At 30.1% G+C, this 26,529-nt stretch overlaps 1 protein-coding gene across 1 annotated transcript in view; it reads left to right on the top strand.

Annotated features, from left to right (window-relative positions):
• The window catches only part of LOC129228451 (sperm-associated antigen 5-like), a 32,711-nt gene extending 21,833 nt beyond the window's left edge, over window positions 1–10,878 (top strand). The window contains exons 7-10 of the mRNA XM_054863132.1: window positions 1,201–1,363; window positions 4,905–5,090; window positions 6,484–6,639; window positions 10,430–10,878. Of these exons, the coding sequence (XP_054719107.1) occupies window positions 1,201–1,363; window positions 4,905–5,090; window positions 6,484–6,639; window positions 10,430–10,558 (634 nt within the window). The 3' untranslated portion in view covers window positions 10,559–10,878. The remainder of the gene's footprint in view (window positions 1–1,200; window positions 1,364–4,904; window positions 5,091–6,483; window positions 6,640–10,429) is intronic.
• The last annotated feature ends 15,651 nt before the right edge of the window (window positions 10,879–26,529 follow it).

A 26,529-nucleotide genomic window follows, 5' to 3' on the forward strand; every position in this document is an offset into this window, starting at 1 on the left:
CAAATTTACAAAAGTTTCTGCCTGTATAAAGGTTGAACTTCAAAGCGTATGTTTGAAAAATTTTAATGTGAATACATTTTTTTACTTCACTTTTTTTTCACATTAATAACATTGTCTTTTTTTATTTATTGGCAATTGTTATTGCATTTTTTTTTTTTTTTTTGCATTTGAAGGAGTGCTAAAAGCAATAAATTACAACAACTCTTAAAAACCTAACATTATTTGTGCTGATAAATTTTATGAGGTTACATACTTTTTATATATTGAATCTTTATGTATATATATCTTTTATATACATATCTCCTTTAGGAACTCAAAATTCTGACCTCAAAACTTGATTCAATTCTAAAAAATATGCTTAAAAGATATTTTATGTCTTACTTGATATTTACATAGCAATATAATGAATACAGTCGACTCTCAGTGACTTGGAAGTCCGAAGGGACTAACTAAAACCTTAAAGTTATTGGTAGTTCAAGCTATAAGAAGTTCCCATTGCCTTCTCAAGAACTTGGCCCCTAATGAAAGCTTTAAGAAAAAAGGAATACTAGTTGAATTATATAAAGCTTCAAGTTATTGTGGATTGACTGTATCTGTTTCTCTGTTACAAAATTCGTTGATATAAATTTTTTACCTAATTTTTGTGCAAGACATGCAATTAATATATTTCATTTAATGATGTTAAAGAGCTAAGCAGATATTTTAAAGAAAAGAAAGTTTAAAAACAGTATGAATAAATATTTATATGACAATAACATCTCATTTCTTTGTTGAAAATTAATTCTTTTTTGTTTTTAAAAATTAACATTTGTATTTATGTAGGATTTTAAAACTATCCCATGTGTCCCGGTTATCAGATTTCATTTATATTCAATAGGCTTGATACTTGTAGCTGTTATTACAGTAGCTGCATGGTAACTGGTTCCTGACAACAGCTGCTTTCAGAGCTTGTTAACTAATACCATAAGCCAAATTGTTAAGTAAAAAATATTTTATTTATTATGAAAGAATGTTTTTTCATTTGCCCAAAATTTTCAGTAAGAGCACTGAATGGGTTTCTGAAATAAACAAATTCATATGTGCTCTAATTGTTCTGTCTTTATTAAGATTTTGCTATTTTAATTTTTTGAAACTGATTTTAGTTCTCAAATGTTATTTCTTTCTTTTTCTTAAGTGTTCTTGTTTCCTCATTTTTAATAGGAATAATGCTTTAGAAGAGTTACGATCATTCAAGAATAAGCATTATGAACTAAAAGCCGACTTTGATATCAGGAAACATGTGATAGATAAAGGAAATGATAAAGCTAAAGTCCTCGCAGAAGAGTTGGAAAAAAATAAGAAAAAGCACGAGGAAGAAAAAGAAGTATGTTGACTTTTTGATCTAAACGAGGGTTTTAAAAGCATCCTATTTATGGATATATATATATTTTTTATTGTTGTGAATGAAATTAAACAAGGGGTTTATTTTTTTCTGCTCAATTTCAAACTAAAATTGATAACAAAACAACATACAGTAGTCTCCACTTAATGTGATCACTTTGGGACACAATGACTTTGATAACAATGACCAACTGATAAGAATACACAAATGACAAAATTACATGAGTTTACCAATTTAGCCACACATACTGAGTTTTAAAATAAAATTTAAAAAACGTATTATGTTTATGTATCCATTACTAATCCCAAAAGATAAAAATTATACATTCTTTAAAGAATCATCCATTTTTGTTGGTCTTCCATTTGGCAGAAACTTTTATTTATGAATTTCTCGTATTTTTTTTTTTTTTTTTGTTATTAGAGCGTTGTTGAGCTTGCCATTTTAATACTTTCAAAGCATTCATCCTTTTAGCATTTCTAATGATTTGTCGAATAATAACGCAATCTTCATGAAGGTAAAAGACATAAAAGGAAGTAGTGTGGGGTCAATGTGAGATTTTTTTAAATGTAGGTTAAGTAAGTAAGAGACATGCTCTTAAGACATTGCTCTCAGGTTAACTCATTTTAATGTATTTAATTTAGACTTTTAAAACTATTTTTCTCTCATACTACTACGTCTCATCTAACGTTTGGCTGCTTCTAGATCCTCTGAATTCATTAATTCTGTTTTTGTTTGCTCGATTTCGAAAAATGATCCAACCCCCAGTAACAGACACCAAAAAATCTGATGATATCCATTAGCAAGTAGGATGAGGAAAGGATGAGTAATGAGTAAAATTCCCTTCTTTTTTCTTTTTTTTTTTTCAAAATGTGCAAATGTTCTTTATTTTTAGAACTAAAGCCTTATTAAATTGAATGAACAGGAAACTAACTGACCTGGTAGCGGCTGTTCATAAACTTCGCCACTAACTTGATAATAATAACGGGCTCACAAAATTCACTCTGATAACACTAGATGGTTGCACTGTATTCATGGGCAACAGCAACATCAGTTTTAGCTGCCTAAAATTCTTACTATTTAAATCCAAACTAATGACTGTCTGCACATGAAATACACTGCCAGCTCAGTCAATTCCAGCCGAGGACAGCAGTTTCGTGCTTATTAGCACTCATCAGCCTGGCATAGGAGTGACTGAGCTGGAGGTGGAAAACCTCTTAAGGAAGCCAAGAGTGCACAACAAACTGGTAGCTAATACAGAATTAGCACTGACCAGTCGAGTGACCGAAGCAATGGTTCGGTACACCTGCCTTGCCTTCAATATTCGAGTTGTACCGAACCGTTGCTGTGGTCACTCGTCTGGTGAGTGCTAATTCTGTATTAGCTACCAGTTTGTTTGGCACTCTTGGCTTCCTTAAGAGGTTTTCCACCTCCAGCTCAGTCACTCGTATGCCGTGTTGATGAGTGCTAATAAGCATGAAACTGCAGTCCTCGGCTGGAATTGACTGAGCTGGCAGCGTATTTCATGTATTTCTGACTTAGCCCTGGCTATAAGTCGGTAACTTCTTGAATAATGTCTGTTTCTGGTGCCGTTACCCTACAGCTTGTTGCAATTTCTGTTCAAGAGACGATTTTTTCCAGTATTAATGTCATTTTCTCTTGATTAGGATAGAATTGTATTTGGTTTTTATTTACCTTTCAGTTTAAAATTTAGAATGAACCTTACACAATTGTTCTGTATAGTTTCTTTTACTTATTTTCTCTTCAAAATTGTTTTATGGTTTTGTAAATATTTGAAAATATTTTCTGGTTCACTTTACCTTTCCTCTATGTACATTTTTAAAGCCCTATGTAATTGCTAAATTTTATCTCGCCAAGTTACTCTACAGCTTGTTGCAATTTCTGTTCAAGAGACGATTTTTTTCCAGTATTAATGTCATTTTCTCTTGATTAGGATAGAATTGTATTTGTTTTTTATTTACCTTTCAGTTTAAAATTTAGAATGAACCTTAAACAATTTGTTCTGTATAGTTTCTTTTACTTATTTTCTCTTCAAAATTGTTTTATGATTTTGTAAATATTTGAAAATATTTTCTGGTTCACTTTACCTTTCCTCTATGTACATTTTTAAAGCCCTATGTAATTGCTAAATTTTATCTCGCCAAGTTACTCTACAGCTTGTCGCAATTTCTGTTCAAGAGACGATTTTTTTCCAGTATTAATGTCATTTTCTCTTGATTAGGATAGAATTGTATTTGCTTTTTATTTACCTTTCAGTTTAAAATTTAGAATGAACCTTACACAATTTGTTCTGTATAGTTTCTTTTACTTATTTTCTCTTCAAAATTGTTTTATGGTTTTGTAAATATTTGAAAATATTTTCTGGTTCACTTTACCTTTCCTCTATGTACATTTTTAAAGCCCTATGTAATTGCTAAATTTTATCTCGCCAAGTTTACAGCTAAATAGCAAGACAGAACCTCAAGCCAATACCAATGAATGGTTTTTTTTTTTTTTTTGAAATTCCGTACATTTGGGATAAATATTTAAAAAATCACATAACATAAAGTATTGCTACAATTCATGTTTGGAATAAATTTGCATATCAAATACACTTGCAATTATGCTTGAATTTAACTTTTTTTAAAAAGTAAGTGAGTGATCAAGGAAGTATAAGAAATATGTATTTGAATGCAGGAAAATGGATTCATCACACCATCAAGTGATAAAAATATACTCTGTAATCTATCTCGCTACTTTTATTTATTAATACTCTATCATTTTTTGTTTTTGAAGTCAAATGTTTTTATCAATAGACTGATTTTGGTATAGTGTCATCAAAAAGAAAAATGCAAACTAAAAATAACGGCGGGTATTTTATAAGTTAAATTAAAACCACATTTTTAATTTAACTTATAAAATACAAGTTGCAAATTTATTTATTGTTTGCGACTAAAATTCAGGTGTTTTACTCTAGCAAAAACTTATTTTAAAACCACAAAACAGCTTGAATTACTGGTATTCAGTATTTGCTGTCTACCAGTTCTGCGATCACTTGTCACAAAAAATGTTTCAAACAATGGAACATAGAATTTTTTGGTAATGGGCTTTTTTTACCAAAAATTTTAAAATGCTTCCTTTAATAAGTTTGAGGGGAAATAAAATTGAGCTACCACTTTGTACTTCATGCTTTAGGATAAAAACAATGTAATGTATTTCTCCATCTTTAACATTTTTTAAAAAATCTCTTTTGCAGGGTTTTCACAAGGTTTTTTCTTTTCTTTTAATTTTATTCAAATAATGCTTAAAGGTACTTTTCGTATTTATATTAAGGAAAAAAAAAATCTCCTTATTTGGAGAATTCCTTTGGCAGGTTGCACTGTATTTCAAAATGCTCAAGTTGTGATTTTATTCTTTACAGTTCTTAAAAAGATTTTAGTAGTTTGTAAGTTTTCGGTTTAACGTTATAATGCTTCAAATGAAAAATTTTAAAATACTGATTGTTTTATATTCATTACCTTTGTAGAAACTGGGTCAAACAATTACAGAGTTAAATGAGAAACTTTGCTGCTTGGAAGCAGTTAATGCAGAACAGTCACAGCAAATATCCAATGAAGTGAAGCAGATGATAACCATGGTTGTTACAGATTCCAACTGTGAGTTTTTATCAAATGCTCAAGCTATTTGTGACAAGCTTAATTATAAGCAAGAAGTAAGTACTGTGGAATATATTTAGTTTTTTTTTTTGCAATATCTATTAATAATCTAACATTAATATACATAATCTATTATTATTGGAGAAGCTAGATATTATACTTTGATTATCAGGGTTCATAAAATTGTGAGTTTGTGATGAGGGAAGGGGGTAACAAAAAGTGAAATCACATGACTTTTATAAGATTTTTTCTGAAAAATAGCATTTCAAATGACGGGGAGGTAAGGTGAAGTGTGACAGTTTATGCCTGAGGTATAAACCAAAGTCGGATATGCCTTGTAAAAATTTCAAAAGTTCATTTTAAAGCAACCACCCTAACATGTAGATAACCTCAGTTTAGATGAGGAAACATCTGTCCTCAGCTTGGTTACTGACGATTCCAGACTGATGAGTCTATAACAAGAGCAAAATTCCATTCTCTGGTTGTCATAACCAGGCTGTTGGTATATGCTTGTGTTGCAAAGGTCAAATTCAAAGTGCAATAAAAATATACTTTAATAAGATTTATTCTCTCAAACAATATTTATTTATCATAATTTTTTAAAAATAATATTTCTTTGCAACTGGTTTGTAGTCATATTTTATTGCAAGGATTCTTATCTCATATGTATAATAGTGAACAATCGAGTAATGCTCCTGATGTCATCAGCAATGAAACTCGCTGCACATCATGATAATTTGATAATATTTTTTGGTAATGTTTGACCTGCAGAGAAACGACAAGAGTGAACTGGATCCAGTATCTTAACTGTTTTACTGGTTTTAGAAGAATGCATAATCGAAAAAATGGTCATCAATGAACGCTATTTACTGGAGTTTATGGTTAATCCACCGCAGTTAGAGTTTAAATTTCAACTATCAAAATATCACTAAACAGGCAATTGTTTCGTTCAAATGTAGAAGCAATTTTCACCCGTCATACCTTGCCGGGTGACTTTCTATTTACGTAATATTTAGTTAATTTACAATTATCAATAATATGTAATTAATTATAGTGTACATTTAGGAGTAATGGAATGGCGGAAGGAATGGGACGAGGTATGACGGGCCATTTTCTAGTATTTATATATTCCGGGCAATGTCCCTACTGGTCAAACTTCTTCCGATTTCATTTTCGGCTAGTGATTCCAATAGATGAAATAGCATGCAGTTCACCAATTAGATTTCAAAGTCTTCTTGTGACTGAGGTGAAAATGTACGATAGCAAAGTTGAGGCTCACTAGAATCAGGCTGTATATTACAAATTTGTTAATGTTTTAAACTACTTACTGTAGAAGATCACTTTGAAAAGTAAAAATATGATAATAATAAATGTATAATTTAAATTTAACAAGATTTCCGTTAAAATTGTGGTTTTCAATGGGTGTTTAATTAACTTTTCTTTCTTAAGATTGCTAAACTGAAGGCAAAAATCAACGAAAAGGATCAGCTTTTACGTCAGTTGGCTCAAAAGTTTACTAAGACGAGTGCCTCTCTTGAAGAGAACTTGCACAAAACTGAAAAAGAGGTTTCGGTACTTGACAATGTCATCCAAGAAGTATTTATTGTAAGTTTTGTTTTCTTTTTAATGAAAGCCTGATATTTAAAAAAAAATATCATATGCTACCTATGCAGTACTAATTTATTGAATTAAATAACTCTTTTCAAAAATTATGCCATTATTAGTTTTTGAAAACCTTTATGTACACTGATAAATGTGTGCATTAGTGTGAAGTATGTCCACTTTTAGCATAATTTATGTCTTGAACTCAATTTGACATAAATTCAAGCTTCTTTTAAGGCTCTGAATGATTGAATGCTCAATACCCTTATTCAGTTAAAGCCCACAAGAAATTTCTCTTTCCCTCAAGATAATCTTAAGATATCCTTGCAGAAGATGTCTTTACAGCTTAGTCATATCTTTGAGGTGTAGAAGTGCAGCATTTCCTGTTTGTGTTCATCTAAACTTATGAAGGTAGCAAAAGTATATCGAAAGGTCAGTGGAAATGTTCCGGGTTGGGGGGGGGGGAGGTGGGGATCTTTCAATTCAGGTATTTAGTTGGACTAGAGGATTTTCATTTTCGTCACCCTTGGACTCTAAAAGAAATCATCACATTATTTTGATGTCATTTCCTTTTGATCATGTTCAGTGATGTTCCCATCAATTTTTCTGAGGGTATTCTCCCAGTAATCAGAAATGCACAATATGTGTATGCGATCATATACATAATCTGTCATAATATTAAAACTTTTGAAGCTTGAGCTTGCACTATATGTCTAAAAAAATTTGCGAGTATACAGCATATGTGGAGTATACCTTATGGGAACACCACTGATTATATTATTAAGGAACTGTTCTTAATCAGCATCAACTATAATAATGTGTTCTCAGTTGTATAATTTAATGGTTATGATTTTCCTTTCAAAATACTCTAAAAATTTCTTTCAACTAAGTTTAGCCTTATGAGTTTCCAGCTCAATTAAGCTAATTCTTTTGCATTTTCCTGCATAAATGTCTTAATCAATTTTGAGTTCTGATTTGGAACATTTTCATTCTAATATCTCCTATCGAACTTTCAATGAAAAGATCCATTCTACACCCTGATTTTGGTTATAGAAAGTATCTGTGATTAGAAGGTGATATAAAAGAAATCGCCAAAAAAAGTTCAATTCTGTCTACAAATTGTTCGCAAAATGTAAAGTTTAAGCACAGGCTATGATTTGCTTGTTATAAAAATACTTGTGATAACAGGGTGTGGTTGTGCAAGAGATCATTGGGGGGGGGGGGATTTTGATTATAATCCACTTCTTGAGCTGCTAATGAAAATAATACATAGTCTCAATTCAACTATTTGCAGAGTTCACATTTCCAGTTTTGCATTTTGTGTGTTAAAAGAGACTACTTATTCTTCCTGCATGTATAGCTTAATTTAATATATTTCTGCTAGCACTCCTCAGAAGCATATTTCAGTTCAAGCATTTGTAACAAGGAAAATTTATTCACATGGAAAAAAAAAAACAATACTTGGATATCTATTGCTTCAGACATGTGGGGGGGGGGGGGAGGGGTTGAATGATTTGTATATGTATTCTGAAATGTGGAAGTACAATGCAATTCACGTCTCGTCTCGGTATATAGATTTGAATGAACATTCAGTTTTCATTCCAGTACTTAAATCTGTTTTGGTGTTAGTTTTGTTAGTTGAATGTAACATTACCTGAATTAAAATTAAATGGAGTGTTGATGCTCCAATTAAAGTTTAATAACACATTCATTATATGTGTTTCTCTTAACATAAGTTTCTATCTTTCTTTAAACAGTTAAATCACTTTTTTTCTGTATTAGAAAGTTAACTGAGATTTTATTATACAAGTTCCAATGTAATAGGATCAGCACTTTTTGAAAGCTTTTAATTGCAATAAGAATGAAGGTGGGGGGGGGGGGAGCTTAAAGCATGAACCGTTGACATTTTTGTGATTACCACATGTCTCTGTTGGTGCTTTTGAAGGATTCAAATCAAGATTTAAAAAAATATGAATAAAACGTTTTACAGCAAAACTTTGGTTAGACGAACTTTGATAAGCTGAAGCGAATATTTATTCCATCTAACTGAATGGAAAATTAATGTTTTTAATTTTCGATAACCTAAATTTCGTTGAGTTCAAATATTCGATAAGTCGAATTTTATTTCCTGAGTGTCGTCAAAGTTTCCTTGCTAAGGTAACTCTTAGTCGAAATCATATTTTTTAAAGATCATCTAATAAATCTCTGAAAACCAATTATTTGCACATAGTTTGGACTTTTTTTTTCTTTTCATTTTAAATTATCGTTTACTTGATTTCTTTTCATAGAGTTGAAAACCCTGCCCATGAGGGAAACCAAGACCCTGATTTAGTACAGCCCGAAAATTTGATGGTAAAAAAAAATACCGAGAGGGGTGCATTTTTTCGGAATTATGCAGGGGTGTTTGTGATCCGAAAATTCTGCAAGTTTTTAGTTGCCTTTTCCGAAAAAAATTTCGGATGACAGCACATTTTAAAACTAAACAATTATTTTAGAAAAAGAAAACAACTTCTTAAATAGTTATTTTTCAGTAACTTTTGTATGCATATTTAAAGAGTTTCTACCGAGGAGGAGTAGTGGGGTTGAGCTTCTTCATAGTTTCCGAAAATTTCACAGTATTTTTAGAAAATTTTACCTGAGTCAACTTGCACCCCTGGTATTATGGAATAATTCCACTTTTGGTGAAGAGGGGTGTGGGGGGTTGGGGTTTAATGGACGGAAGAGATATTTTTGGGATTTTGCAGCATTCTGCGATGCTTTATTCGTTGTTATCGAAAGCAAATGTTTGTGGTTCGGTTTCTTTGATTCCTAAACGTTCGGGAAAGAGCTTTGAAACAGGCTAAGAGAGAATTAAAAATTTTTATGTTACAAAGAAAGACTTGAGTTTAGTCGATTGTGTCATAGCTAAGAAAAAAGTTGATGTGCCTCTTTTTGAGAAAGTTTAAAACATCAGAAAAACGTTATCATTATTGGTGCAAACAAAAAAGACTGCAAAATATGCAGATGTATTGCACGTTTTTATAGAATCCTATCTGAATGTTCCTTACTCCCTCGCTGATGCTTTGAAATTGTTTGAGGACTATATAATGAAAGAACAAATTTTTGCTCAAAGCAATTTTTGATAAGTTTTTTTTTTTAACTTTTATTTTTGGTTAGTAAAAAATTTGTTATATCCTACATTAAATCATAAATTTATTTTCCAATCTATACAAACTCTTGAGTTTATGGAATTATTTTACTCATTAAGTATGTCAAGTACATATCGTCACTTTAGAGCAACAGTAAGACATCTAATTCCAGGAATAACAGTAAGATATTGTACTGTTGCTTTGAGGTGATGATATTATCTTTGATATATTATTCTATCACATTTTTGCTCATATTATAAATTTAATGAGTTGTAGTGGTGGTATTTTATTTCATTCTATAGTTTTGATTTTGTATTCGATAAGCTGAATTTTTTACGCATTCCCTGCATTTTTGACTTACCAAAGTTTCACTGTATTTGAATCAGTCATTTTAAATATTGGAACTCTCAGATTTACTTTTTAAAATTGGTTCTTGCAAAAATTTAACCCAATCACTGAAAGAAAATAATGTTCAGATTGTTTACCTAGTTATTTACTCATTTTATGATAACTTCTTAATAAGTTTATTTCATAATCCAGCCAAAAATGGTTAAAAAATGAATGTCGAGAAAATAAGTTATGATATCATTTTTAAGTATTTTATTTCTTGGAATTATTTTAATATTTTTATTTTTGTTAATAGTTTTGTGTATTTGTTTCTTCAGATTTTGCAGCGCAACCCAACCTTGATAGAAACTCATGAGTCTTTGAAGGAATTGTATTCTCTAGTCAGTGGTAATTGCACTTTATCAGGGATTGACTCTTTTGTTAAAACAAATGACGAAAATGTTTAGTGCTTCATAGTATTTAAAATAATTAATTTATTAGTTTTTTTAAATACAAAAAGCACATAATACATGTTTCTCTTAATGTTATTTTAAATGAAAAATAAATTGTTCAAGAAATTATATTTTTTCAAGTAATTATATTTTTTCTTTGATTAACAATTTTAAACTAGAAAGTCTGAAATATTAACTCTTAGTGTTTTGTACATTTAAGAAGGTTAATTATGAACTCAAAAGCACTCTGCCAGCTCAAAAGCATGAGACTGTAACCAAAGAAATGACCAAATAGTGTTATGTTTTTAATTAAAATTTATTTTATTTTTATATTGAAGTTGTACATTCTTTGACTTTTCTCCCAAAGTTCTTGTTTAAAAATATTCATCTTTGTATTTGAAAACTTGCTTCTGTAAATGACAATGCATTTCAAAAGCCACTGAAAATGTTTTTGAATCACTATATTTTATTCGTTATACAATACTTAAAAAAAAAAAAAAATTCCAATGGCAAAGGAAAATGACAAACTCTTTCAAAGTAACAGTAACAAGAACATAAACTATAATAGCCTTTGTTGAGCACTCCAATATCTCTTTATTTCGGAATCTCCATGCAGAACCAAGCATCCCAACAAATGGTTCCTGTCCATACTTTCATCCCTCTCACTAAGTGGGCAATTAGGATTTGCATAAATGCCAGTTTAATTCATTATGAAATACTGTCTCTGGTGTTTTAAGTTTGCTCTCTGGAGCATAATTATGATGCAATCAGAAGCTAAGGAATATATTTTCCAATCAGAAAAAAGGTGGAGCGAAACAAGTGCAAAATTTATTTCAAATGAAAGCTTTTAATTAAGAAGGTTTTTTTAGTTATGCGGGGTGGCAGCACTGCCTAGGTTGTCACTAATGTCTTATTGCCTCAAAGCAGATGTTTTATCTTTGTTTTGTCATTTGCAGTTTATTGGGGCTACCACTGACTTTTCATTGCCAGACCTTTTATTATCTAATTTCAACTAATCAACACTTTGTTTTCTTTTTATTTCTTATTTAAACCAACATGCTTAAAATATCTTCCCAACTGCTTTTGAAAAAGCATGGAAAAACATACACCTTTTACTTCTTAATAGAATATTTTAAGTTTTGTAATATTTTTGTTTCATCGTACAGATATTTAATTATTATACTCTTTCAAAATAGAGTAGTTTTAAGTAGTTATTATGGTAGGTCATCAAGTATTTGGTTTTTCGAATGGATTTCAAAGCGTTACTGATTGCTGGATATATTAAAACATCTCTTGCCTCAGAGTTTTTTTTAGAGCTCTGAGTACTCATTTTGTTTCATTGAATGTAAACTAATGGAATGAATTGTGCAGTACCTGACATTCAAACCTAGCTTTGTGACTTAATATTATCTCTCTGAATTGCACATCTCTTAGGGCATGTTTTTGTTGGAATAGAATGTAAACCTCTTTTTATGTATTTGTTTCTTAGTTTTGTAAAGTAATAAGCAGTATGTCGGCACCGTGCTAAACTAGCGAATGTGAAAATTGGCATTTTTCAGGAGACCCAAAGCACTGAATATATTTTCTTTACACCTGATGCGTTTAGTTATTTTCATTGTTTTAATTTTTATAAATAACTTTAAGAGTAAAAGAACTATCGTTTTGAAATAGTAATAACCAGTAGCCTTTTTTGAGTACTACAGAAAACATTGAAATTGAATAAAGCGATTTTTCACATTTGTTGCCCAGAATTCCATTCTAGAGTTTCAAAAATACGTCAGTGGTTTATTATAATGCATTGTCAACTGTATTTTTGAAGAAGTGTACATTTATCAAAGTTTACAAGTGAAAAACTGATATGGGCAATCATAGCTTATAACTGTTTGTAATAAATAATTTGCGTGTTATTTTTGTTATTTATTGCTGTAATTATTGTTTGTTTATTTCTGTTCATGATCACGCCATTTGATTTAAAAGAAGAATATTTCAAGCATTTTAATGTTATAGAACTATTTGTTCTTGTTTTGGTTTTATAATTCATTATTTGCATTAAATCATGAATATAAAAATGTAATTTAGCTTTGAAGTGCCTCTAAAACAAAATGTTCCACATTACTTATGCACTTTTTTAGCTCCGTCCCAAAGTTGTCACTTGTAAATAAGTGCCCTTTGCCAAAATAGAGCCTTTATAGTATTTAAATATATGAATGGATGATTTAGTATTGAACAACTTCCCAGCTATTAATATACTGTGAAAAAAATTCCGCTTGTTTACTAGAAAACTCTAACAAACCGAGAATTTATCAGCTTTTCAAGAAACGATACAGCTTCTACTTAAGTAACGTTACTTAAGAAGCTGTAGGGTAATGGCACCCATAACAGACATGTTTAAGACATCGCTCTCAGGTTAAATCAATTTTTCTGAGCCTTTTAATGTATTTAGACTTTTTAAACACTCTTTTGTCTCATGGAACTACATCTCATCTAACGTTTGGCTGCTTCTGGATATTTTGAATTAGTTAATTCTATTTTTATTTGCTCCATTTTGAAAAAAGATCCAACCCCCAGTAACAGACAACGAAAATTCTGATGATACCCAGCAATAGATAGGATGAGGAAAAGATGAGCAATGGACAGAATTCCCCTTTTCTCTTCAAAATGTGCAAAAGTTCTTTATTAGATCCTTATTAATTTCTTTATTAGAACCTTATTAAATTCAAATGAACATGAAACACTGGCAGACCTCATGGTGACTGTTCATAACCTTCCACCACTGCCTTGTAAATACCAACTGACTCACAAAACTCACTCTTATAACACTAGATGGTTGCACTCATGGGTTGCAGCAACATCAGTTTTACTCGCCTAAAATTTTTATTGTTTAAATCCAAACTTACGACTGTCTGTTACTGGTGCCGCTACTCTACTATTACTGGAAGAATTTGTAGAATCCCTGTTTCATAGAGATTTTCAAGTAAATAGGCAGTTTTTTTTTTTTTTTTTTTTTTTTTCAGTGTAGGAATGTTCATGCTGTATTAAGTAATTATTTTGAATGTTTCCTATCCTACTGCACAACAAATTGGAACTTTTTTGATGTCCTTAAAATGAAACTATGAGTTTCTGTGTAAGCAAAATTTGCTTGATGTACCAAATTCTGGAGACTCATTTGAATGCAAAGTTTCCTTTTCTGCTTCTGGCATTTTATTTTCTAACTCTTTATTGTGACAGGCTGTTTTAATTTGTAGGCGAATAAAAACTCCTAACTTTTGCCTAACTTAATTTTTTTAACTTGTTTTCTAAGACACGAGAAATCCACTCTTTGTCTCTCTAAGTCTTTTGAATATATTTTTGTAAATCAAGTGTAATGAACGTGTAGTGGTGGAAGAGAGGCACAATGAAGATTCTTAAGTGGTTCATGTGATATTTTTGTTTTGGTACCAGGAATGATTTTTTATTAGAAGCCACTACTGCAAACATGCTTGAAATGTGAATTTTTAAAGCACTTTTGTGTGGGTAACACAAAAAATAATTATAGATTTGTTGTTGTCCGCTAAACATATATACCAAACACATACTTTTATCCAAAGAACATTTTTCATGTTTTGCAGTGTTATTAATAAATATATTATTTCTTTATTTATTAGGTGTACAATGAAAAATGCTAAACACAAAATTGAGTGGACCAAATATTTTTTCTTGTAAAAGTTTTTTGTTTTAAAAGATTTGTGTTGAATTGCACAGCATACTCTTCGGACCACTTTATCAGTTCGTGCTAACTAATTTTTTGTTTTAAGTATTTTTATGTTTCATGTATTACATTGTAATAAACCCTACACTGTTGACAGTTCTGCCCCCCTCCCCCCAAGCAAGAAAGCATAAAAAAGTTGCTTTTGATCAAGAGCATCTTTCAAAAACTTCATTTCACACCCCCTGTACTACACTTTTTTTGATTCTACCATTATAATTGATTAGTACTTAACTTTATCTTTTTTTTTTTTTTTTTTTTTGACTGTATTGCAAGCCAAGTAAAGGATATTTAAATGAAAAAAAAAGTTTCAAGAAGAAACAAAATTTGATGTTCCTTGAGTAGTTGGGGGGCAGAGGGGGAGGGGCAATGTTGTGAGCTGTATTTTTAAAAAGTGCTCTTAAAATATGCCAAAAATGTGTTAGAATATTTAAGGTTCTCATTCAACACTTAAACAAACATCAATATGTTTGGTGAACGATGTAATGAAATTATTATTTAATACTGCACTTTTTTTTATAATTTTAGTAAACTTAAAATATTGAGGATGTTTTCATGCTGTTGAGTTATAATAGTAGAATTAAAATGCTGTTGGAAAAGCAGATGACTACTTAATGTAAGATAAACACAACTTACTTACTGCTTTGTATTTTAGAATTTTGAATGTTAAAATTATTCTCTCCACTAAAATCCTCCCAAAAAGCTTATACAGTAGAAGACCGTTATAACGCACACCTTGGGACCAGAGCTTTTGCGTTATATAGATCATTTCAAATTTTTGAAACTAATATTCAGAATATATCTATATATTAGCAATTCAGAATGAGTTTTATCTGCAATGAGTATTAAAGCACCAATATTACAATTAGTTATTCACAAATAAATATGTTTCACAATCAAAATCTTCTCTCAGCACTTCTGCTAGCTTCATGATTTGTATAACAGCTGCATTTTCAAGAGCCATCTGGTATTTTCTGTTTACTATGAGTATTAATTTTCAATTTAAAAGCTTTGAAATAAAATGGAAAGATGAAAAACTTTCAAAAATTTAATTTGCCCAACAATTTTTATGTTTGCAAAGCAAAACAGAGGGATTGTCATTTTTTTTTCAACATATTTGACTCCTCCCCCTCTTTATCACAAAGTATCACACTTTACCTTATTCCTGCCTCCCCCAGCTCACAATGTCACGCTATGTTACAAACAGTTTTTTTGTTAAAAATGCTTTTATTTTTGCCAAAATGTGTGATTTCCCATTTCTTGTTCCTGCCTCCCTCCCCCTTGTTTTAATTTCATGAATCCACCTTTTTCTGGTTAAAGCATGACATCACATGCAGAGACCCCTTATATGAGTTTTTTTATTAATATTATAATTAATTTAAAACCCTTACATTGTTTGTTCTATTGTGTGGGGTTTTCTAAATGGACACACTGTCTGATTTGTATCTTGTGATCATTGTTCAGCATTTTTGTTTTTGTTGTTTAAGAAGAAGCTTTTGTTATGCAGTCAAAATTAGCTGCAAAAATTTAAAAATAGTAATAAGAAATAAATAAACGGTAAGGTTAAGCAAGCAGTACCAGGTATTTTTAATATTTCTGTACATATGTAAATTGTATTTCCCCATCCTGCTTCATGTAAAACTCAGGGTTGCCCAACTGGAGGGGGGGGGGGAGAGGGTCATGGCGCAGACTGCACTATTAAAATTTTCAGGGGGGGGGCATTTTTCTCTTTTGGGGGTAGTTCCACAATATTGAGGAGGGTGCTTCCTTGCTCTTAGGGGGACACCCCATTGAAACTATTTTTCTTCCACTATAGCAGGCTGCTGTATGCTCATTTTCTTGCAGCTTTTCTTCTTTGTTTGATCTCAGTTTTGTTTTTAATGCTCATATATTTGAGATTTTCTCCATTGTTGCATCGCTTAAATATATGGGTTACATGAATGCGTAATAATTAAATTATTTGAAGGAGGTTAATAATATGTTGAATTATAAAATGTATTGATATCCAGCTATAAATCAATACATTAAAGGTTTTTTAAATTAAAAGAATAAACTTGCATCCTCTTATTTAAAAAAGGAAATTTGTTTAAAATATATAATCTTTCGTATCATACGACTACCTCATTCTAAGGAAGATTTTTTTTTTTTTTTTGCACTTAAACCAGGGTTGGCAAAAACCCAGGTTTTTTTTAAAAAAGCCCATGGACCCAGGGTTTTTTGGGTTTTTTTAAATAAAACTCAACAAAAGCTGGGGTTTTTAAAAGAAATGTGTTTTTTTTTCGTCTTTTTTTAGGGAAAATGTGGGGTACTTGTAGCATATTGTAGCCTAAGTATATGGACAAAGCACAAAAATTGTCTTGGCTTTAAAAAAAGCTGGAAAACAGTTAAAATTCAGCGTTTTCTGAAGAAAAGTATAAAAGACGACGAAACCCAAGAATGGTGAAGTTTCAGATTTTTTTAGTTTCCATGATTACCAACAGTTAAGCCAAAGTTACTTCTCGAGTGATAAAATCGATTGTTCGTTTTTAATTACTATTTTTTTTTTTTTGCATTTTACTTTATTGTATTTCAGTTTGTTATGCAAAACTACTGTAGAACCGCAAGTAGTTTAAATCCCTTTTTACTGAATTCCAGCTTAATCAAGACATTTCTTTGATCTTTATGTTGCCTGTTTTTCTACTTCTGTGTACAGACTAAGAAATATTAAACTTTCTCATAAGATAATGAAAATACTGTACATCTTATTCTGTTTTCTGTCTGACTGTTTGAGAAACCTGTTAATTTCTAAAAAATATACCTTGTTTATTTGAGATTTGTGACGTGTTGGTTTGCAGGAAATAATTCCCATGAAAGCCTTTTAGCTAGAGTAGTTTCCTCTGTACAATCTACAGATATTGCGAAAATCAGACGTGACAGTACTTAGTCAAGGTAATTTGAGTTATTTATTGACCAGTTAAAGGAAAAAGTTAAATATATTTATTTAAAATCTTTGAAGTATTTTTTTTAATGCCGTCAAGAGTTAAGAAATACTATATAAGTTCAAAATTCATTTTTTATGTCCATTGTCTGTGGTAAAGAACAAATAAAAAAAATAAGTTTAAATTGTGAAAGTATTTAAATTAATCAATTTTTTCTAAAAACTTCTCAGAAAATTTTAAAAAACCCAAAAGTGGGCTAAATAATGGGTTTTTTTAAATTGGTTTTTTCAAAAAAAACCCATTGGGTCCAATCCGGCCAACCCTGACTTAAACATCTCTAATAAGGGACTTAAGTATATGTTGTTGTTTTTTCCCCTTCACAGAAGATATAATGCACTAAGCGCAATGAGCATGTGATCTATTAAGTGCAATTGTGTGACTCAATTTTGAATAAGATTACATGTGAGGTATCATAGTTATTTTTTTACCATGAAACGATTGTGAAGTCGATCTTGTTTTCACAAAGTGAGTTTTACATTATCAGTGTTTATCATGTTTGTTTTTGTCTGTTTTTTGTGTTCATTTTGTAACTTTGTAAAATAATGTTACATATCAATCAGGGTTCGCCGATATGTATCAGTCGATATCTATCATGATATATATCACGATATATATCCAATATTTATCTTGAAAATATCATGATATTTTCAATATTTATTTTTTCAACTATGGTATTTTCAATATAAAAATTATATTAATCCTAGTAATACTGTTCAATTATTATTAAAGATAACCAAAATGTTATGTACTACATTTTTAAGATGTATTAATACATAATTAATGTAACAAAGTAGTATAATACTCCTTTTCATTTTATACTTACAAAATTATTAGTAATGTAACAATTTTAAATCACATTAAAAGTCCCTAATTAAACATTAAGTGTTGTAATAATATCTTATGACTGTGCACCAACTAATACATATTTTTTATTTATGACTCATATAACTGTGCAAAAGTAGCTGACAGAAAAAAAAAAGAGTAAAACAGCTAAATGCTAAATAAACTCCATGAAAATTGATAGAAATGTAGTATGAAATATTAGATATAAATAAGGAAAGCAACCTTAATTTGTATTCTACATATTATAATAATAATAATATAAGAAAATACAGAGTGATTTGAGTATGCATTTACTATTTTGGAGACTTAAGTTTGTGCTGGTTGAAAATATCGGATATATATCAAAATATCGGATATTTTCGAAAATATCATGATATTTTCAAACCCTGATATCAATTATTTCCACTTAACTTGATTTCCCCAAAAAAAGCATTTTATTCCATATCGAGGCAAAATATTATTAAAATACATTTCTATTCCTTTACTTAATGTTTCTATTTGTAGTATTATTTTAAAATTTTGACTGTTCTACTGTTTTATTGCTATAATTGTCTGTTTCTTGCAGACAGTATAAAAACTTTTATAAAGAAATTATATTTGGTGAAATGAGTATTGTTTTTCAAAATATTTGATTGGTTTTATTAAATTTTTATAAACATTATATTATAACTGGACACTAAAGTACTTAGTTTCAAATAATAATAACAAAATTTACCTTGTTTTATTTTTTATTCTAATTTAACTTTTAAAATATACTCTATTATTCATTGATTTGTATCAGAAAGAAAAATGGCATAAAACGACAGAAAATGTTGTTTTTCCGGCATGTAAGATGCTCCTTCATTTTAAATAAAACCACAAAATTTATACATTTTTTTTTGAACCTACAATTTGAAGCAGAATTTAAAAAAAATAATTTTTAAAGAAGTAATTTTTTGTAGCAAACTGACATTTTAGAACCCTATTGAATGACATGTCATTGTCATTTGAGACAGCAAAGGTATCTAAGTGTCAAAATTAAAAATTTGGAGATAACCAGTACAAAAGGTAGGTGAACCTCTCCTCTGTCTTGGGGGAAGAGATAGTGCTAGTAGTCCTGGTAGGTAGTATACTAGTATGCTAATACTGCTAGCATGATTTAGAAAAACTTTTCAATGAAAGCCTACCTAGGACCGGAAATTTAAACGCATTTTACTCAAAACTTGAAAATGTCCACTTACATCCCTTTGCTTTTCACTGCCTCATTTAGTGTATTTTTCTCTTCATATACTTTGTACAAAAATGATTACGAAGAGAAAGAACAATCTTCAGTCCCATCCGAAGTCTTTCTGACATTTAAGTGTTGCTAATTCTGCAGTTTAAGAAAGATTTAGCTACTTTGAACCAGGATGCCTTTTCTCAATTATAGAACAAGAAACTGTCTTTGTCAATTTAAGATCCATCTCATTTTGAAGAATAATTTTTCAGGTTAAAAAAGTTCATCTTATGCACCATAAATACAGTATATATCTTGCATATGTATGTGTTATTTTTTGTGTATTTATTTTATTGCAAAGAAATGTGTGAATGAATGTTGTGTCTTACAATACATATACTCAGTTTTTAGAATTTTTTTCGAAGTATGTTTTCCTTTTAAGTATTTTAGAAACATGTTTCTTGTAGTTATCGCTTTAAATGTGTCATTTTTGTGTCATATCCTTTTGCTCAATTTCACTTTCTTCCCTCATTTTATAAGGTGTACTGTTCATTAATTCCACATTTGCTGAATGTTTATTACTTTCAGTATTTTTGATAATAGGTGAATTTTCTGATTGACATGTCCTGTAATGAAAAAGAATGTATATGAAAATTATTCCTTTTAGCAAAGTTGAAAACAATTTAGTTAGCTATTTCTTTTCTATTGATTTTAACTGTGAGAATTTATGTTCTAATGTGCATTATCGTGTCATAATGTCTCCTTGTTTTGAGGTACTTGCATATTCTTGCAGCTGTTATTGCTTATTTTATTACTGTATTTGTGAATTTTTTAAAAATTTTATTTTTTAATAGATTGACTTATTAAATGTTTTTCTTTTTCAAAATTCTTTTTGATAAAAATTGTGCTTCTTAAAAAACTGCAAAACTATGATTTTCTTCTTTTGAGTTTCAGTACTTCCTTGTTTGCTATTTTTCTGGTTTCTTTGTTACTAGTATTTTAATGTGACCCCTTTTCTTTCATTTGCCAAAATGGAACAGTACTTAGTTTAAAATGAAATAGTATTTCTCTGTCAAATGTTATGTTAGCAACGTGGTGGTTTATTTTTCTGCCTTATTTTTATTAGTTGATCCAGTTTTTCTCTTAGTTTGGATGAACCTTTTTTTTAAATGTTGTTCTTTGGCACATGTTGTTAAATTAGGACATGCATTTGAATATCTGACCTTGCAATTTGTTTTATGACTTAGGGATTTTCATTCATTGGCATTCAGAGCATATGCTCATTCTTTTTAATATCACAGTAAACATAGAGCAGTCTATATATTGTAAGTTATGGTAGTATAATAAAGCTTCTGGGTCATGAAATAGTTAAACAGTTTTTCATTTACTTAATTTGATGTCAATAGTATTCATAATATACTGCAATCACAGAAATAGGTATTCGTAAAACCTAGAAAGTAACATTCTATTTTTAAATTTTATTGCTTTTTCTAGTGCCATCATTTCATTTTTACTTTAAGCCCTTTCTACAGAATTCCATTTATTAAGGAAAAAAGTTTGAAAATTCCTTTTTACTCTCATATTAGCTTTGTATTATTTAAGCCCATGTTATATAATTACTTATTAATATGTGAGTATTTACTGCTTGAGAAGCGACATTCATAAATCAAGCAATTAAATGCTGATGCTCTTTAACTGCAGCAAAATTGCCTTCCTAGTTAGTTTTGACTGTATTAACTTAACTTAAAACTTGATACAAATTTTAGTTGAATAGTCCTAGGAGTATAAAAAGCAATATTGGCACTTTCTTTTTAAAGAGCAATGGAAGAAAGTAAAAAGCAAAGATGAAAAAGTGAAGGATGAAAAAGTGATGTTAAAACTGCTTTTCTTTACATACTTTAAGTTAGACAAAACTAAGTAGGACTGCTTCATTATATTGCAAAAGCGCCCTGTAATAAATGTGGGGGCCGATTTATTCAAAACTGACTTGTTTTGTAAATCTTCTTTATTTTGTTTTTTTATTTTGACCTTCAGAAGTGCTTAACAGTTAGTGTCTTAAGGTATTCCATTTTTACTGTGACATTTTAAACACTCTCATATTTTACTAGGGACCCAAGTTTATGGCACAAGTTAGTGTGATATTGAATATTATGTGCAGAATCCCATTTGACATTTTTTGGTAAAATTATTTTAGCTTAGTTTATGACTGCAAGCATGCTTTAATGTTTAGGTTGATTCAAATGAAACCTAGAATGATTTTTTTCTTTTCCAGCTGCCCAAAATTTTTAAATTCTCTGTGAGAAAAAATCTTACTTTATTAATTGTGAGGGGAGGAAAAATAATCTGTGAAGATTATTTTTCACAAATGTAAAAATAAAAATAAAATAAATAGGTAAATAAACCAAGGGAGGGGGTGGGGGGGGGAGAGAAAATTAAAAAACATATATTAATATGGACTACTAGAAGTTAATACTATCTTTTATGCAGCCACGGAAAATCCAGATTTTGTGTGATTAGCAGTTAAAAATTGTCACAGTTGTCAATTTTTTCCTGAATTTTACCTCTCTCTAAACATATTATGGTATTACCTTGAATCAGTTGGCATGCCGAAAAATTTGGGGTTCACCAGGTTTTCAATTATCCTTTTTGGCATGACGTAAAAAATGAAGTTATAAAAATATATGTTAATTTAATATGTATATATAATAAATATTTGTTTCACTTAAAATGATAGAGTTCTGTTTACTCTCTTATATTAATAAATGGTTTATTTTCATTCAAATATTAAGTAACCATGCAATTTTTATTATTATAATATGATAAATTTAATTGATCGTGAGTAATTTTGTTCAAAACTAAAGGAAAATGCAACAAGCATTTGTAGTTCTAAATTAAAATATGTTATTATTTCATAAGTATTTAATATAGCTAATTTAATGAGTAAAAAGTTAACATCTCTCTTTAATAATTTATACAAAAAACGTATAAGAATAGGCCACACTACTATGATTGCTTCAAAGGCAATCATATTTCTGTTATGTAACTAAATCTATAACAAATGACTTACATTAATATCAAACGTATTTATTCATATTTATTTATTTTGTCGGTCTTTTTGTTAAAATATTTGTATTCTTGTTAAAACAAATTTTTATCAGTCTACTTTTTTTATTGTTATAAAATAAACTCCAAATGATCCGACATGCCGAAAAATTTTAATTTCCCTGCATTCAAGTCAATTGTTTGTATTTCTAGTATGGCGGCTGATGAGAGGTAATATAGTAAGAATTTATATGATAATTAGAGCGTGTTAAGATTTCTTATTTTTTTAAAATTTTTATTTATTTTATTTTTTTATGAATTGTTTTAATCTAACCTCCCCATTCCTTCTAGGAATTTATACTGTAATTAAAGCAATTGTGGAAATTAACTTGTTTTTGTCAGTTGTTTTCAGGCATAAGCTATTAGTAAGGCAGCCCCATTTTTATTATTTTTAGAAAGGGAGGGAGGAATTAAATGAATCATACATGTAAAAATGTTGTTTTATTGTAAAAATTTTCTGGATTTCCGAAAATTTTACCTCCTCTTTATACCTGAAATCCTTTTCTATCTCTTTTTTTCTTTCTTTGAAGAATCTCATTTGCGAAATTCAATGTTTGTTTTCATTTAATGCTATCCAAAACCATATTTTCATTGCTACATATAATTTTCGTTAGTTTATGTTTGCATATTAAAGTGCGTTGGAGCTAGTGATCAATATATCATGACATGTATACAAAACTGTATTATTTTTGTCTAGTCCTGAAGCAATGTATAGACAAATGACAGTATCATTGACAAAGAAAATGCTACTTCAATGACAAAGAAAGTGCTGTATTGGTTGAGCCATACATGACTTATTTTTCATTTATAAAATGTATATATTTGTAAAAGTTATTTTTTGTGTCATATCATTTTTATGTGTGTTTGTTTTTTTGAAGAATTTTTCTTATTATGCTGTGTTGTAAACATTTCTGTGTATTTCGAATAATAAACAAGATACTTTTTGAAAGTAAAAATGTCTTTGGTATTTTAATGGTAATGCTTGTCGGTTGAAAAATGTGACCTCGCTTCATGTTTTGAATTTTTAGGTTATTTTATTTGAGCAGAAGGGAATACTACTGATTTTAATTTTTAACTCACAGTATTTTTTTTTTTTTTACTGTATGATTTAATAGCAACATTTTTTTCAATAGCGCTGTGAGAAAAAAAACATTGTCAAATAAATAAAGAACAGACTTCAAAGAACGAAGAGGATTTAAAAAGTAGAAAATAATTGGTCTTACTTACATATGATTTCCTAATCAAACGTATAAGTCAAATTTATTTTGCGATTCCAGTTCAAAAATCAACTAAACAAACAATTATAAAATAAACACTGATTTTAATTATTATATGATGAATTATTTTAATACGTAACTTAATTATATTCGATCTCTTAATTTTTAATAACCTTTTGTAGCCGGGGCTTCCTAAAAGCTACTGTCTCACGTAACTGACAACCCACCGAATCCTGAGTTGAACACTAATTTAACTGAACGCGAAATTAGTCTTTAAATCTAAACCAACTCAGTTACATTAGGAGGCCCCGAATTCAAAAGGTTATTAAAAATTAAGAGATTGTATATAATTAGTTAGGTATTAAAATAATTCATAATATCACAATTAAAATCAGTGTTTATTTTATAATTGGGTGTTTAGTTGATGTTTGCACTGGAATTGCAAAATAAATTTGATTTATACGTCCGGTTAGGAAATCGTATGTAAGTATGACCCATTATTTTTTACTTCTTAGTTCCTCTTCGTTTTTTGAAGTTGATTCTTTTTTTATTTGAAAATAATTTAATTTTTTGCTTTTTAGTGGTGTAAATATAAAATAAGTACGTAGAGTATGTGGTACACTCTTTACGTACATCTCGAGTGAGAAAGGGTTCAGCAGAGGAGTCTGAATTGCTAAGATGAGCAAACTGGAGAAAGAAATAGAGCACATCATCTCAGAGACTTCCGAAGATTCAAGAAAGGCTTTTTCAAATGCGCAATTATTTACGATGAAAATTGTCTTCATCATCAGTTTGGCTTCATTAAAGTATGCTTTCGAAAAAAATTCACGAGCCACTAAAAACAACAGAAATTGCTTTAACTTTGCCCATAGAATTTAAAGAGTTTTCTTGATTTTTCAAGGATTCCATCTTCATATACTGACCTGATGACCATGGGATCACCCGGGAAGTATATACCTTTTCAAACGAGAAAAAAAAGAATCTACCGAATTGGTTTATGAATGTTAGAGTTTACAGGGGGTTGAGTTACATAAAAAGATTCCGATGAATTGAGAACGTCTTTTTTGAAATCGGTCAAAAAAAGAAAAAATCTTAATGCACATAACATTTTATACGATTGGCACTAAAAACTGATCTTTGTTCCTCTCCAGGATTTATTTGTGTGCTAATTTAGTTAGAACCATTTAAATGTCAATGGTTTTCCTAACTATTTTATATTTCACAACAATACGTGTCACATAACTCGTGAAAAAAGTCACATTTTTCTGTACTTGGCACCGTTATAGATCAGCACCACCCTTGAAACAGAGTATCGACTGTGATGTTGTATATATGAAAATCAAAATACTACTAGAGCAATGATACAAAATTAATTTCCTGTTTGCTTCAGAGGAGTCTTTATTCAAAATTTGCGATATCACTACTAATGATTAATACAGGAGGAATATTTAGGGGGGGGCGGGTACTCCCCCAAAGCAAGAGCCCCCTAAAAAGTAAAAATACTCCTAGAAATACCCGCTCCCCCGCCCTTAAGGGGGCACCCCCTGATTATTAATGTTTTATTGTATTTTCTTTACCTACTGAGTAAAGAAAGTACCTTTGCTGTATGACACTTTCTTTCACAATGGATTTTATATTTAATCGTTTAATATTGAAGTTAAATGAAGTTTATTGTTTTTTGCCTATAAATTTTTTTTTAAAGAGCAAATATGGTGAAGCAAAGGTTCGGGACCTAAGTTAGATCACTGCTATCCATACAAAAAAACAAAAAAAACCATAAAAATTGTTTTACTTAGTGAGACGCTATGAATTTACAAACAACAAAGCGCGAGTATGAAATTTGATGAGTTCCCTCAATTTCTCCAAGATCCCTCATACCCGAACTTTAAGATTATTAGACGACCAGGAGAAGTATACCGTTTCAAACAGAAAAAGAATTTTCTTAACCGGTCCAGGCGTCTTCTAGTAATCGGGAAGCATAGTTCTTACATAAAGAAATTCCATCGAAGTCTGCGAATTAGTATTGCTTTAACTGTAAATTAAACTGACGGCGTCAGGAGATATTAAATCTAGAATTACTGTCAAACTTCAGAAATCGGACATCAGTTATGATACATTTATTTTTAATTAAGAGCTATTCAGAACTCCTCATGCTCAGAACATCCCACAAAGTATAACATGAAACTTACAAAAGTAAGTAAAAATCACAAAATCTTAAACAAACAAAAAACACATTCAAGAATAACATAAGACACAAATAAACAAAAAAGGAAAAACCGCAAACAAGAAAATTTAATGCACAATACACAAAAACAACTAGAGTTTAAGACACAAAACAAAACCCCGAAGAACATCAAGTCTCTCTGAACATTTTACGAGATCTGAAGAACAGGAGGCCAACAACAGGACAAACTATATAAACTTTCCCTGAAGGAACATCTGACCTCACGATGCAGCTTGCAGTTCATTAGATAATGTTCAATATCCCCCTTGGCATCACGACAAAAGCAAATATCACTGTTCACCAACTTAAAGCGGAAGAAGTAGTTATTGAAGCTACCATGTCCAGTTAAAACCTGGGTTAACAGGAAGTCGGAGGAAATAAATTTGCACTTCAAGCAATGAAAAATGGTGGGGAAAAATCTCTTTGTCCATAATGCTTTCGATGAGGCAAGATACTCTGCATTCCTGTCCGTAACAGTTTTTTCCCTCGCACTGTATTTCCAATGAGAAAGCGGCACAGACATCGCCAAAGTAACATCAAAACAATTTGCCTCCTTAGCTAGTCTATCCGCTCTCTCATTACCATAATTACCACTGTGACCTCGAACATAGGAAAAATGAATCTCAGTAGCACCATCAGGACAACGCAAAATGAACTGAATTTCAACTGCAAGTCTCTCAGA

This window comes from Uloborus diversus, chromosome 8, assembly GCF_026930045.1.
Source record: "Uloborus diversus isolate 005 chromosome 8, Udiv.v.3.1, whole genome shotgun sequence".
Classification (NCBI taxonomy): domain Eukaryota; kingdom Metazoa; phylum Arthropoda; class Arachnida; order Araneae; family Uloboridae; genus Uloborus; species Uloborus diversus.